Source organism: Marmota monax, unplaced genomic scaffold, assembly GCF_021218885.2.
Source record: "Marmota monax isolate L192 unplaced genomic scaffold, Marmota_monax_Labrador192_F-V1.1 WCK01_AAM20220418_F8-fsc00072, whole genome shotgun sequence".
Taxonomy (NCBI): domain Eukaryota; kingdom Metazoa; phylum Chordata; class Mammalia; order Rodentia; family Sciuridae; genus Marmota; species Marmota monax.
Window position 1 is genome coordinate 7,972,748 of NW_026692356.1, and position 14,779 is coordinate 7,987,526.

Sequence of the window (14,779 nt, forward strand, 5' to 3'; positions counted from 1 at the left end):
TTCTGTGAGTAGCCATCTGTCAGGTTCTTGGCAGGATTATGAGCTCATGCTATACTGGGCACCTAGTGTGGACACCCAAGCCTACTGTGGCTCATAGGATGTTCCCATAGTGGTGTTGTGATCACAGCTTACAGGGGCTGCAGGAAGGCAGGGTGTGACTGAGGTCAGACAAGTAGGGTGAGAAGACATTCCAGACTCTTGTCTCCAGCAGGTTTGCAGTCCTCAGATACTGCACGAGGAGATTTTGGCAAATCCCATAGTGCTGAGTTGATATCTGATTAGTGCCTTGGAAACTGCTTTCCAAGATTGAGTAATTGATGCCTAGTACTGTATGGGGAGAAGGTAGTGGGGACAGAGTTTTCAGGTGCCACTCTGCGGTGTTTTCCAGAATAAAACTGTGCTTTCTTTGGGTGGCCACTTGTTAGATATAGTACTCTTATGTTAGTCAGCATGTTAGAAAGCAGTATTTACCCTTGGCCAGTGAAATTGGCTCTTGTTTATAAAAGATAGAAGGATTGAACATCAGCATCCCTTGAATATTGTTGTGGAAGAGAATCTATACATTTGAAGTTCTTGTTTGCATATTTGGGCAGCTCTTATTATTGTATGTTCTTTCCTTATGATAGCCTAAAAAAAGATTCAAATAATGTATACAGTTTCTGAGCTCTTTGGGGTGACATTTATGCCATCTACTTTTTACAGTGCATTACTTGGTGCTTTTCAATTATACAAATGATGTCTTACATGCAGCCTCAAATGTTTCGGGGATTACTTGATTTCCGTTAGCACCTGACCTTGTACAGCTGTGCAAGTTAAAAGTAGTTTTGATTTTAGCAGGGCATGGTGGCATATGCCTGTAATCCCAGTGACTTCGGAAGTTTTAGCTGGAGGATTGCAAGTTTGAGGCTAGCCTCAGCAACTTAGCAATACTCTGTCCTAAAATATAAAATGAAAAGGGCTGGGGTTCAATCTGCAGTACAAAAAAAAAAAGTTATGATTTTAAGACCTGTGTTGTGCATTTGACTGTAGTTTTCTTTTCTTTTTTTTTTTTTTGTGATTGGAGAAACTGGTGTGAGTGGCCCTTAGAGCTCTCTCCCAGCTGGAGACATGTCCGTAACTGGGCATCAGGTGTGTCTGGTAGCTGCTGTATTTCTGTTGCTGGCTTGCCAGGTGGCTCATAGTCCCGGACCCTCCATTTTCTTTCTTCTCAAATGTCACTGGAGTCACTATTTCTTTTTTTTTCTTCTGGTACTGGGGGTTGAATCCAGGGGCTCCTCTACCACCGAGCCACATCCTCAGCCCTTTTTATTTTTTTTTATTTTGAGATACTGTCTTGCTAAGTTGCTTGGAGCCTTGTTGAATTGCTGAGGCTGGCTTTGAACTTGTAATCTTCTTGCCTCAACCTCCCGAGTTGCTAGGAAGCATGTGCCACCCTGCCCTGCTGGAGTCCCTGTTTCTAACATCCCTATGGCACTAACGGTCAAGGAGAGTTGCATCTCCAGGATGCAGCCACTGGGCAGATAGGGTTGGTGTCAGTATGTATCATTGGTATACTCAGTGATTGAATGTTCCTTTCCTCCATTCTCCAGCCTTCCCAAAGCCTGGGGTGTCTACCATGGTTAATTTCAAACAAATACAGTACCTTGTAGCAAATCAGCCTTAGATAAGCCTCATTCATCTGCTGAGAACTCTAAGGTTACTCTTGGCTTTGGGGGTGGGGTCAAAGCAGGATCTGGCCAGTTTTCTTCCTTGGTCACCTTCTCTACAGTCAACAAACTGGAGCTCTGCAAAGAATTCAGCAGTGTCCTCCTAAACCCCACTGAATGAGTTTATCTCTTGGTTTTCTGGTCCCAGTCAAAGGCCAGTGCCTCCCATCCTCTACCCTTGTATTGATGGTCCTTTCTTTTTCCCCCACAGAAGAAGGTTCAAGCTTGGAGGAAATCGGCTTTAACTGGGGAGAGTATCTGGAAGAGACAGGTGCTCGGGCAGCTCCTCACACATCCTTCAAGCATGTAAGTGAAGCAGCTGGTTTCCTGTGACCTGCGGGGGCGGGGGTGGTGGTGGTGTGCAGGGCAAAGGCCAAGTACTGAACTGCTCCCAAGAAGAAAGAAAAGAGGAAATTCAGGCATGGTTTCTTAGGAATAAAGAGATGAGGAAGTTCCAAACCAGGCGAGTAGGTGGGACTCATAATGTCTCGCTGTAGGCGGAGTGGTGTGTATTGTTTTCATGAACTGATATTTTTATTTTGAAAGGACACATACGTTTTATAGCCATCTGTGGGCAGATGAATCAAATGAGAAGACTAACCATAAATATGCTGAAAGCATTTAAATCTAATCCGAAGATCATTCTCATTAACAGTATTTCTTTGAATAGTGCACATAGCCTGTTCATCAGAGGACAAGTCCCAGAAAATTTAAAAAAAAAAATGAGTTTCTATCAGAATTTTGCTTAGGTGTGAAATACCGATTCAATATCATTAGCAAGGAAAAGATGAGATTTTTAAGATCCAAGCTCTTAGGCAAGACTCTTGTCTTAGTAAATGAAAATTTTACTCTGAGAAATCCGTTTTCCCCTGGGCTCAGGACAGAGATTCACCTGATGTTCGGAAGCAGGTTGGGGCACTTTTTAACTTTCTTTTTGGCTCCTTACAGAGTGAGGAAGCCAGAACTTTGATTCTTTATTTTAAAAAACATTTAATTCTTTTTGGAGGTGGAGAGTTCTTTTGAAAAGGACTTGAGACTTTCCTGGATTTGTGTGCCCCTGTAAAGGGACATGGCATTCCTGTTTCTCTATTTGGGCTCGTTATATTATAGTTGATTATGATGGTGACCATTTACTGAAACCCAACAGCTGAATATTTTTGTTTTCTTTTTCCTTTTTTCTTGGTACCAGATTGAACCCAGGGATGCTTGAACACTGAGCCACATCCCTAGACGTTTTTATGTTTTATTTTGAGACAGGATCTCACTGAGTTGCTTAGGGCCTTGCTAAGTTTTTGAGGCTAGCTTTGAACACTCGCTCCTCCTGTCTCAGCCTCCCAAGTCACTGGGGTTACAGGATTACAGGTGTGTGCTAACACATCTGGCCCAAGAGCTAAATGTTAAAAGATAGCAAGACCAGAGCTTTCCTGGCATAGAGTGGATAATGTCCTGCAAAAGCCATGGTAACATGTGCACCTTGAGATGCTGGGGTGCTTTGGCAGTTTCCTTAAGGCAGTTGGGGACAGAGATGCTGGTTGACAAAGTTCCCTTCCTTCTTGTACCAGGAGGGCCTGCCTTAGCTTTCCTCCAGGAGTCATCCCCATCCTTGATTCATTAGTTCTCCCCTCCCTTTCAGTCACAGTAGAGTGTCCTGGCAGCAGTGAGGGCCTCTGTCCAGGCTTTCCCCAGGCCTGCGAGCCAGGTTTAAGGGAAAAGTAGCATCGGACCCACGGAGGAGAAATTTTTGATTCCATCATCTCCTCTAAGTGCCTGCTGCTTAAAGCAGCACATATGTCAGCTTTGGAATGTTGATACCTCCAAGCCTGGAAAACTCTTTTTGGAGGAAGGAGGAGAAAAGCTGGTGTTTCAGTGCAGTATAACCCTTTATTAAAAAAAAAAAAAAGGAGACAAAAATAAGTGTATACTCTAGGCTGGGGCAGTCTGTCAGAATCCACTGGCTCACAGAACTGTTGAATATTGGAAAAGTGTGTAGTGTAGCCCACATCTGGGTGTGGACCACGCGTAGAACATAAGAGTAGGTTTGGGACCCTTCATTTGAACAATTTGAAGAAAAGAATACCTCATTCTCCTTTCTTGTATTAGTTGCATGTTAAACAATAATGTGTTGGATATAGGAGAAATTAAATATTACTGAAATTACTTTTGTAAAAAATTTTTTATTTTTTTAGTTGTCAATGGACCTTTGTTTTATTTATTTATATGTGGTTCTGAGAATCAACCCAGTGCCTCACACATGCTAGCCAAGCACTCTGCCACTGAACCACAACCCCAGCCCTGAAATTACTTTTGTTTTATCTTTTCTTTCCTCAAACGTGGCACCTAGAAGATTTAGCATTACATTTGTAGTTTGCATTATGTTTCTTTTAGACAAATACATTCCTGTTTTACAGCAACAGAAATACTGAGTTCATGTGCTCTTTTTTCTGGCAGTTCTTGTCATGTTTTGGAAATGAGTATCTAGCGTTAACAATGGTTTTCCTGTTTCTGTTCCTTAAGGTTGAAATCAGCATTCAGAGCAACTTCCAGCCGGGAATGAAATTGGAGGTGGCTAATAAGAGCAACCCGGACACCTACTGGGTGGCCACGATCATCACCACCTGCGGGCAGCTGCTGCTTCTGCGCTACTGTGGTTATGGGGAGGACCGCAGGGCTGACTTCTGGTGTGATGTGGTCATAGCGGATCTGCACCCCGTAGGGTGGTGCACCCAGAACAACAAGGTGTTGATGCCCCCAGATGGTGAGCCCACATATGGACGGCTTTGGCTTACACGGGATTGCCCTTCATGATGCCGAAGTCACTGTGATGGGCACAGAGAACCTGGTAGAAAATGCTGAATGAACTTAGTGCAAAAGTCTACTAGCTTTTTAAAAATCGCTTCTTGGGTTTCATCAGCGGGGGGCGGGGTGTTGGGGGGCACTGGGGTAAGGGTGTGTTTTCACTTGTCAGGGCTGGTCCTGACCCTTGAGCCAACTGTGTGGCCTTTAGAAGGTGCAAACATTGGAGCTTAATTCTTAAATTGCTTTTGGAGGGAGGAGAAGGCTGAAAGGATGTTTCTCCTTAGTGATTGGTTAGTGATTGGCTTTCCTTCTGCCTCAGAGAGTCCACAGGTTGAACAGGACTGTAGAGCCTCTTACACACTCTTCTCTGAGTTTTAAACGGGTTTGGTTGTGAGGAGGCCTGAGGGTGTGAAGCATTTGGAGAAGTGTCATCCTTCAAGGGCTAGGACAGAGGTCACTTGTTCCCTGCTGGGAAGTTCTGCCCCCAGGGGACATGTGGCAAGATCCAGAAACAGTTTTGCTGGGGGACCTGGTGGGAGGGAGGTGCTGCTGACCTCTAGAGGGATGCTGCTAACCCTCCTACAAGGTCCAGGATGCCCCTCAACCAAGCAGGGTCAGCCCCAGCCTGCTGTGGTGCAGAGGTTGAGAGACCCTGCTGGGAAGCCTGGGCTGTGTACTCCAGAGGTGTTGAAACTCACCTGGTTGTGTAGGTGTGAAAAACTAAGTGCAGCCACGGACCTGACCCTCAGCACCCTGCTCTGTGTCACAGCCCCAGTGCTGAAGGCTTTCGAAGTCCCTCTGCAGTATGTGTCACCTTCTCCTGGTGCCCACTGCCTGCATTTCTTTTGAGGTGACACATATGGTTTAGAAGTAACCATGATATCAGCAGTGGCCTTAGCTCTTCAGAGCAATTTGAACTTTATTTTTTTTCTTAAGGTTTTGATACATCGTTTTTCTGCCTGAGGGTAACAGTCTGTTTTATTTATTTTTGAAATTTTTTGTTATTTGTATCACCTTTGTTATGCATAATCAATAGCCTACTAAAGAGGGAGTGATAAAAATGGCCTTGCATCTAAATGACATTTGTGACCTTTGTCAAGGTTCAGTCCATCACCTTGGCCTTGCTGACATCTGGAGCCTTTGTTGTTTCTGAAGAACAAGAGAAAGGGCCTTCCTCCTGTCCTTGCCTTGCATTTTTGCCTGTGCTCTCTCCTCTGCCTGGAAATTATTTTCTCCTTCTTCCTCCCTCTCTGCAGCTCTCAGCTCCTCTCTCTTTCCCCTAACCCCTAGGTTGGACCCTACCTGTGCTCCCATAGTTGTGGGGGCCCTTAGTGCTGATCACTTTGCAGGCACACTTTTTTTGGGGGGTACAATTTTGAAATACAATCCACATACCATTAAATACAGTTGAGTGATTTTTAGTGTCTTTACAAGGTTGTGCAACCATTGTTATAGTCTGCTTCCAGAACATTCTTGCGCCCCCACAGTCACTCCTCGTCCCCTCTCCCCACAACCCTTCATCTACTTTCAGTCTCTGTGGACTTTCCCTGTGCTGGCATTTTACATATGTGGAGCTGTGTCACAGTTGTTCTTTTGGTTGGTTTCCTCAAGGCCCACCCTTGCTGTGTAGCACATCAGGATTTCCTTTCTGCTTAAGCCTGAATGAATAACAGTCCATTGTGGATCTACCACATTGTGTTTCTCCATTCATTAGCTGGTAGATGTTTAGATCCAGTTGTCCTTCCAGTGTGTGGGTCTTTGTCCAGGCCGTCTTATGGCCTTGGACAGTAAGCCCCATGGTGTGAGCACCTGTGTGGCCCTGTGAGGAGTTCTCAGTGACAGCTGAGTGAGCAATGGAGTGATCCCCTGAAGAAAGTGGAGATGCTGCTTCTGTAAGTGTCACCGTCACTGCTCGGGCAGGGAGTGTGCCGACTGCCTAGTTCTGCTTCCTTGCATTTTGAGTTAGTACTGCCCAGTCTTTCATCCCTCTCAAGGAGGACCTTTCATAGGAGCCCTGGAGAACGGTTGATGGTGGGTCTGGCTTTATCTGAACTCCCATTCATTCCATCTCTGCACCCACACATCCTGGGGGTAAGGAGGCACTTAGCTCCAGACCCAGCCTAAGTTGGTCATACATGCCATTTTTAGATCTGGCTTTGAATTTAAACTGCCATTGAAGTGAGATGATAACAATGTCACATTTGCTTCTTTACTTTTCCTATAATTTCTCATCTATTGTAGAATAAATGTTTCAATGAACGAATTGTACTGATGGATATTGGGATAGTACTTCTTCTAGTTAGAGAATTAGAGACCGTCCTCTCCCCTAGCTCTGCACACAGATGCCAGGTAGCTGTGCCCTACACACTTAGGAGGGACAGACAGATATGGGTATATCCTGGACACTTGGGTGCTCTGGGAGGAGAGGAGCTCAGAGGAGGACCACGGAGAGGAGGCCTGAGAGGCTCCTCTCAGGCTGGACCCCTGGCCATGGCCCTGCCATATCCTGTCCTCGTTGCTGATCTCATTTGTGATGCACTTTTAAAGTTTGACTCTTGGGAAGGATCTAAGATGGTTGAATTGTATAACAGTTGCTCTGCTGACTATTGTGGAAGTTCAGTGGTACTGAATGTTAAGAGCTCACGGGCTCATTCGGCAAAATCCATGTTGTTGCTTGAGAGAAGACACAGTTTATTCATCAGTTCTTCTCTCTCTTGGAAGAAAAATGCGGTGGCAGCCACAGCCACAGAAGCATCATCAGATTTGTATCCTACAGGCTCTGCTATTAGTCAAGATGCGGATGCCTGTAAAATGACAAGTTCAAAATGAAAAAAAATGGAAAGCCCCAGGAAAAGGGAAACCATTAATGTGACCAAACTGTTCAAACAATAACAACTTATGCTAACTAGAGGATTCCTTTCAGCTCTGTTTCTGAAAGAACTTAAAACAAATTTAGTAGATAATCAATGAGACTTGGAAATCTTTAGTACAGAGAACAAAGTCAGGAAATAGCAGGTTCATGGGGCAAGAGGTTTTATTGATTGCTGTAGGACAGGATAATTATTGCTTTGTAACCAGAGGCGGCAGTTGTTCCAGAGGGAATAGGGGAATCTATTTTTTGAACAGGGATTTTTGTTTGTGTGGTTTTTCTTAGAGAGCTAATATAGTGGTAAATTCTGTTACTGTACCTAGTTGGTCTCTGGGTGGTTAAACCTGAAAGGCATCCCAGAATATGAAGATACAGCAATCTCTGACCTATTGCTTCTGTTTGGGAGGAGGGCTCCATGGTGACAGAGAAGGTTCACTACAGATCCCAGGAATCAAAGTGGCCTAAAGGAAGGGGCATTGTGGTTGGATCAGAGATGCGAATTCTTGCTCTGCATTCACTTAGCTCTGTGGGTGAATCCTCCGCACCCAGAGTTCTCACCTTTTTAAATTTTTTAAATTGAGGTGGGGTCTCACCGTGTTGCCTGGCTGGCCTCTCTTAGCTTGCCCTCATCTTTGAAACGAGGGGTTGTAGTATATAATCTCTGTAGAGCTTTCCAGTATGAAATTCCTTGGTTTATGATCCTTGTGAGGGAAGGGAGGAAGGGAGGCAGGGGTGGGTGCTGGTATTCCTATTTTATGCTTGAAGAATGGAGTTCATTTTTCATTGAGGATGCATGTACACCTAGCAAGTACACCAGAATCTGTCCAGACAACCAGAAATAAAGTTTCTTGTGTGTTCCTTTGGGGGATGATGAAGTTTTATTGACTGAGGAACAAATTAACCAGGATAAAAGTTATCACTAATGCCAGGGTAGAATTTCCCTCAGTAGAGACCTCGGACTCCCTGTTGGAACCCAGAGGATACTACATTCGAGAAGGGAGGGGATGCCTTTCCTGTCCACCTGAAATCGTGGACTCCAGACCCTCAGGACCGGTTGGGATGTCCACCTTGGCCTTCTGTCTTCTGCAGTCACTGTGTTGAGAGTGATTTTTATTATTTTAGGTGATAACTTTACAGGGCACATAGAACCCTTTACAGTTCTATATTTTCCTGCCTCACTATTTTAGATTAATTTCATCATTGAATTAATGTGAGTTGTCATTATTATGTTAAACGTTATGAGGAAGGAAAAATAGCGCAGCAGTGGGGCCAGTGTATGTCATTGAGATGTGATTCCCATCAGCAAGTCAGGGAACTCCATTAACAAGGACATATTCAGAGCGACTGGGTTCTGTGGCCAATCTGCCATTCAGAGAGCAGTGTTCCTGCCTGGGGGCTAATCGTCACTAATCTTTCATATTAAAAGTATTAAGGAACATTTTACATTAAAGCATCACTAAGTGCAGTGGGGGATTATGGCCTTATTAGTGGAACAAAATGTAGAACGTTTTGACTTAGTAAATCAATAAGGCTTGATTTATTCATAAGCACATGCAAAGCTTGCAAAGGGCAACTGCCAAATAATTATTGTTTATGGTGATAATGCAGGGAAATCGTTTAATCCAGTGACTGTTTCATTGTTATTTATCGAGAAGTAGCAACATTACCCCTTAATGTCAGGGGTTGGGAGCTTTGAAGTTCTAGCTTGCGCCTCCTGAGTCCCCGAAACGATGCTCCTAGACGAGAGTGCAGGTAAATCTGTGTGATGATGCATATCCAAATAAAACCCCTCAGCTTATAAATGGAGAAGTATTTATGTGCGCTTTCTACTGTTGCAGTAAAAGTATTGGAATTACACTGCCTTAGGAATCATGCCACTAATTTTTATTTTCGCCATTATTAAAATTTCTGTAATTTGCATTGCAAACTCTGCAATCTTGCCAGAATGACTCTATTTACCATTCAAAGTTGAATCACAATTACTGGAGTTAGTTAATATATAACTTATTTGAATAAAGGAATGTTTATTCATGAAGTGTGAGGAGAACGTGTGAAGATTGGCCTTATGTTATGTGGGTAGATTCTGCCAACTTCTGCAGCCTGGTCCAAGGGCTGTTTTTGGGAGTTGCTGTTTTTACCATAGTTGACTGTAAAGGGAGAGATGCTGGCAGGTGGTACCTGAGACCATAAAGCCCCCAGACAACAGGACTTGGCAGTTTGCAACCATTATGTACCTGTGGACTCTGAGAAGTAGAATTTGTGATTTATGAGACTATTGATTTGTAATTTATATTTTATTATTTAAATGGCACTTTAGTAATACTAATGAGACTTAAACCATCACATTGTTGTCTTTGGAGGTCTTAGGTTATAATTGTCTTTGCTTATTAAAGAAGAAAATTTAGTGTATATACTAAAAATGTGGAGAGCAGATTTAATCCTAACTGACCACTTAGGGAAGAAGAGAGAGACTCCTTCAGTATTAGATAATGTGATATAAAGAGAAAAAAACAAAAACATTGGTATAAGAAAGGGTAGAGTGTTTTTGACAAGTATGACAGTCGGTAAACCAAAGTCACATATTTTAAAAAGTTAGTGCCCCTTTGTCAAAAAGCCGTTCTTAAAAACAGTGGTGTATACAAGAAGGAAACACAAGAATTCTTTCTCTGTAGGCACTTAATGGACCTTTTAAAACAATTCACATGGCTTTGAATCCTCTTTGATCTGGTGGAGAGGCCATGTGGACATTCACTGGTGTAGGCCAGCTGGACCTGGTCATGTGGGTGAACATGTATGTGTATATGTTTGTGTGTTTTGATCTAAACACATGCTCTGAAATAATTTCAATGTCTTCTGTTTTCAAATGAGTTATTTAAAATTTTGGATTATTTGCATCTCTGGAAAACAAGAGAAGGTGTAGACATTGGATCTGAATTGTACACGGTGTGGCTTCCTGGAGCAACCACTTCATTAGATGACCATCTATTTGTTCTTCACATCTTCTTCCCCCTTGTTTTTTTTTTTAAATCTGTCTAGTCCCTGCACTGAATGTCAGATGTGGAGCCAAGAGAGTTAGGGATGCCCATGTGGATCTCGGAGCTTGTGACCTCAGGGCTCCATCCAGCTCTGAACTCAGAGGCCTGTTCTTCTATGAACTCTCTTGTCCCCAAGGTCTCTGTTGGCTTAAAAATGTTCTAAACCTGAGTGCTTTACTGCTGAGCCACTACCCCAATAAAGATGCACCTAGCATGTGTGAGGCGCTGGATTTGATCCTCAGCACTGCATAAAAATAAATAAATAATATAAAGGTATTGTGTCCAACTACAAAAAAATAATGTTCTGAACGTAAGAACTCAAACACATGCAATGAATGAGATTTATGAAAAGGCTCTGAAATAAATAGGCCCTGTGAACAGAAGCTGAAGAAGTTGTGTCTTAGGCTGTGGAAGGAAAAAGAAACACACACACACACACACACACACACACACACACACATAGAGAGAGAGAGAGAGAGAGAGAGAGAGAGAGAGAGAGAGAGGCAGATTTGGTGGTCCTCATATAAATCAGAGACCTCTGGTGAATAACCCTTTGTTAAAAAATGAGTGCACTTTGCTTTCTGTCTCTGTGGTGCAGGTGCCGTATCTTTGGATTCAACCAACCAAAGATGGAAAATATTTTTTAAAAAAGTTGCATATGTTCTGAACGTGAACAGACTTCTGTTTCTTTGTCATTATCCCCTACGCAATATAGTATGACCACTGTTGACAGCATCACAAGCAATCTCGAAATGATTTTAAAGTGCTGTGATCTGGAGGTGATTTCAAACACAGCCATGCCATTTTACATAAGGACTTGAGTACCTAGGGATTTTCGCATCTCAGAGGGTCCTGGGTTGCATCCCTTTGTGTGCATGGGAGGACTGTAATCTTTTCTCCTGTGAGTCCCTGGTTGGTGTTTATGTTTTTTTTTTTTTTTTTTACATTTCTGTACTTCACACACTCCTTTTATCATTGTGTTGCACAGTGAATAAACAGATCATGAATTTTGCCACGTTTGTGCCATAGCTCTCCAATTAACACACTTTCTCTGTAAAATAATTTTTATCGTGTGCCTACTGTACTTCATTTACTGCTCTCCTCAGAACAACCTTGTAAGGTGGCTGGGGCCTTTTTATTTTATATTTTGGAAAAAATTGTGGCTGTTCCCAGGATAAACCACCTGCAGTAGATTTTAAACTGAGGGTGATTTCTCCTAGTCCTGAAATCAGTGTTTGGAGAGCAGGCGTGTGTGTGTGTGTGGGGGGGGAGGGACAGTCAGTATTTGTTTATTGATTAAATTCTGTCAGTGAGATTTTAGATAGAGTGGGCAGACTTGCTCTATTAGGAACATGTCACAGAGACAAGTTGTAGAATTGGCTTCTTGTGAATTTTAAGAATAGGGTAGAAAGCCGCTTGCCCAGAATGTTTTCCATTTTGTCTTTTTTGGCGGCAAATAAACGGAAGAGCTGTGGTCTGGAACTTCTTTGCCGAATGGTAATCATGAAATTATGTAAAGTTATGTAAATTGTATCAGATGCTATTTGGGTTTTCCTGTGCTGCATGAAAACTGTAAGCACAAAGCAGTGACTAGAAGATTTTCCTTTTTAGTGCTAGTCATAAATGAATTTATTTTCTCCTGCTTCTCAATCCAGCAACATATGTAATTTAAATCGAGCATGTGTTTGATTTTGTGTGGACTAGGAGGGTGAGTTCGTTCTGTGTGTGTTCTTGGCCTCTTGTCTACACCTTTTCCTTGTTGTTAACTCTCATTTCCTCCACTGTGAGAGCCCTGGTCACACCCGGCTCCTCTGTCCCTTGAGCATCCCTCATTCTCTGTTGAGGGGTTCTGGTCCTACCTGCTCAGATGACAGTGGCCTCATGTTCATGAAGGGCACAGCTGCCATCTGGTCCCAGTTCCTGCTCTGGGTGGACCCTTGACTATCCTGAGTGATCCTTGTGTACAAGCTGCAAGGGAATTCTCACGTCATTTTTGAATAAACAAATCCCGGTGGGCACTACTGTTCAGCCTCTGGGACATATGGCTGTTCTCTCCCTGACTCTGCCTCGTTGTCCTCCTTTGCTCTTTCACTCTGAGCCTGGAGTTCCCAGCTCTGTTTCTCCACTCTCTGTCATGCTGCTCACCTTCCTCTAGTCTGATGGACTCCTGAGCTGCTCCCAGTGCCATTCCTTCTCTGACCTTCTGAACATAATTCTGACTCTCCAGTGCTTAATAAGTCTGCCATCATGACTTGATGTTCCTGGTCTATGCTTCCACTCTAGGACCATGTCTCCACCCCAGGTCCATGCTTCTACTCTAGGATCATGTCTCTATCCCAGGTCCATGCCCCCACTCTAGGACCATGTCTCCATCCCAGGTCCATGCCTCCATCTCAGGTGTATACCTTCAGTCTAGGACCATGCCTCCATCCCAGGCTCACCAGGTTCATGCTTCCATCCCAGGCCCATGCCCCCACTCTAGGACTGTGTCTCCATCCCAGGATCATGCCCGACTCTAGGACCATACCTCTATCCCAGGTCCATACCCCCACTCTAGGAGCATGCCTCCATCCCAGGTCCATGCCTCCAGTTTAGGACCATGACTCTATCCCAGGTCCATGCCCCCACTCTAGGAGAATGCCTCCATTCTAGGTCCATGCCTCCATCCCAGGTCCAAGCCTTCACTCAAGGACCATGCCTCCATCCCAGGTCCAAGCCTCCAGTTTAGGACCATGCCTCTATCCCCGGTCCATGCCCCAACTCTAGGACCATTCCTCCATCCCAGGTCCATGCCTGCTGAGAGCCACAGCGGAGTCTGTATGGCCCCTGGCATTTTGCCAGGCACCAGACTGCGGCACATGCCTTCTTACCAGGTCCATGCTTCCATTCCAAGGCCATTTCTCCATTCCAGGTCGTACCTTCACTCCAGGTCATGCTTCCATCCTAGGTCCATGCCCGCACTAGAACCATGCCTCCATCCCAGGTCCCTGCTTTCATCCCAGGTCCACGCTTTCTTTCCTGGGCCATGGCTCCACTCTAGGGCCATGCCGAGTTTCATTTTGGGCCATGTCTACTCTAGGGCCCATTCCTCAAGCTTGAGCCCTCAGTTTTGCTGGTCCTCAGGGAGAGTCTACTTTTTACATCAGCTCTAAGGGAATGATTGGTTTGCACATAGGTGATTCCTGAGTCTAGATCATCTTTAAGTTTATTAAGTTTCACTTTGAGTTCTAAGTCCCGGGAGCTAACATGGTGTGATTCAGGGGTGAGTTCTATGTTGTGTTAGGGTTCTCCCTAGAAAGACTTGGTAGGATGTATAGATACATAGAAGAAATTTATTTTCTGAAATTGGCTTATGCGATTGTGGAGGTGTGGTGAGTCTGAAATCTGACAGAGAAGTTCAGTAGGCCAGGGAATTAGGAAAGAATTTCAGTGTGAGCCCAAAGTCTGGCTATATCCGAGGCAGGAAGAGCCAAAGTTGCAGATGAAGTCCGTGGCTTTCTCTTGTAGGGGAAGTCAAGTGAACCTTTGTTCTACCTGGACCTTCAGCAGAATGAGGAGGTTCACCCACTCAGAGTCTGCTGACTTAAATACATATCTCATCCAAAGATACCCTCAAGGAAACTGTCCAGGCACCGTGGCCCAGCTGTGCTGACACAGCCACTTAACTAATCACAGGTGGACTCCGTGATTCAGCAGGTGAGCTGACTCTGGAGAGTGAGAAAGGACTGTGTATGTATACCTGTCATCACATCTAGACTCGGTTGATATTTCAGAACGTAGATTCTCTGAATGGAAGATTCTGATAGAAACCTGAGAGATTGTAGAGTAAGAGCATGGACTATCTTTGATGCCTAAGAAAGCATACATAGCAGGTGACATGTTGGGTCAGATTCTCTTGAAAACCCATGTGAAACAGGTGGGAAGAAGGGACAGGGACATTGACTTATAGGCTCACTGCCTGCTTCCCAGTGAGACTGTCATGAGAGGTTGATGGTCCTACACAAGTTCAGTGTCGACTTGTGTAGCCCCTTGCTACCCTCTCAGGAGAGGTTATGCTAATGCAGGTGACCTTCTGTGTATAGAGTCTGTGACCTGTGTTTAGAAAGATAGTCGCTAATGCACCTTCATTGTGGGTCTCCTTGAGCTCAGAGGGCAGCACCTTAACGTAGTGAGGCCTTTTCTCCACCCTGAGAAGTCACAGCAGGTAGGTGGTCTTCAGGTTAGCACCACACCTGCACCAGTACGGACTTTGGTATGGACCCTACCTTTTCCAGGTGCAGTGAATCACAGCACAGACAGCTGTGTGCTTTAAGGACCCCAGAGCTCCCTTGCTCAGATCTGCACCCAGGGCTGGCCCAGGGCAGCTTACCACT

The 14,779-nt window shown here is 44.4% G+C and overlaps 1 protein-coding gene across 2 annotated transcripts in view; it reads left to right on the plus strand.

Moving 5' to 3' along the window:
* Sfmbt2 (Scm like with four mbt domains 2) overlaps positions 1 to 14,779 on the plus strand; it is a 205,758-nt gene that overhangs the window by 30,219 nt on the left and 160,760 nt on the right. For both annotated transcript variants that reach the window (XM_046442364.2, XM_046442365.2), the window contains exons 3-4: positions 1,918 to 2,012; positions 4,221 to 4,461. In XM_046442364.2, the coding sequence (XP_046298320.1) occupies positions 1,918 to 2,012; positions 4,221 to 4,461 (336 nt within the window). The remainder of the gene's footprint in view (positions 1 to 1,917; positions 2,013 to 4,220; positions 4,462 to 14,779) is intronic.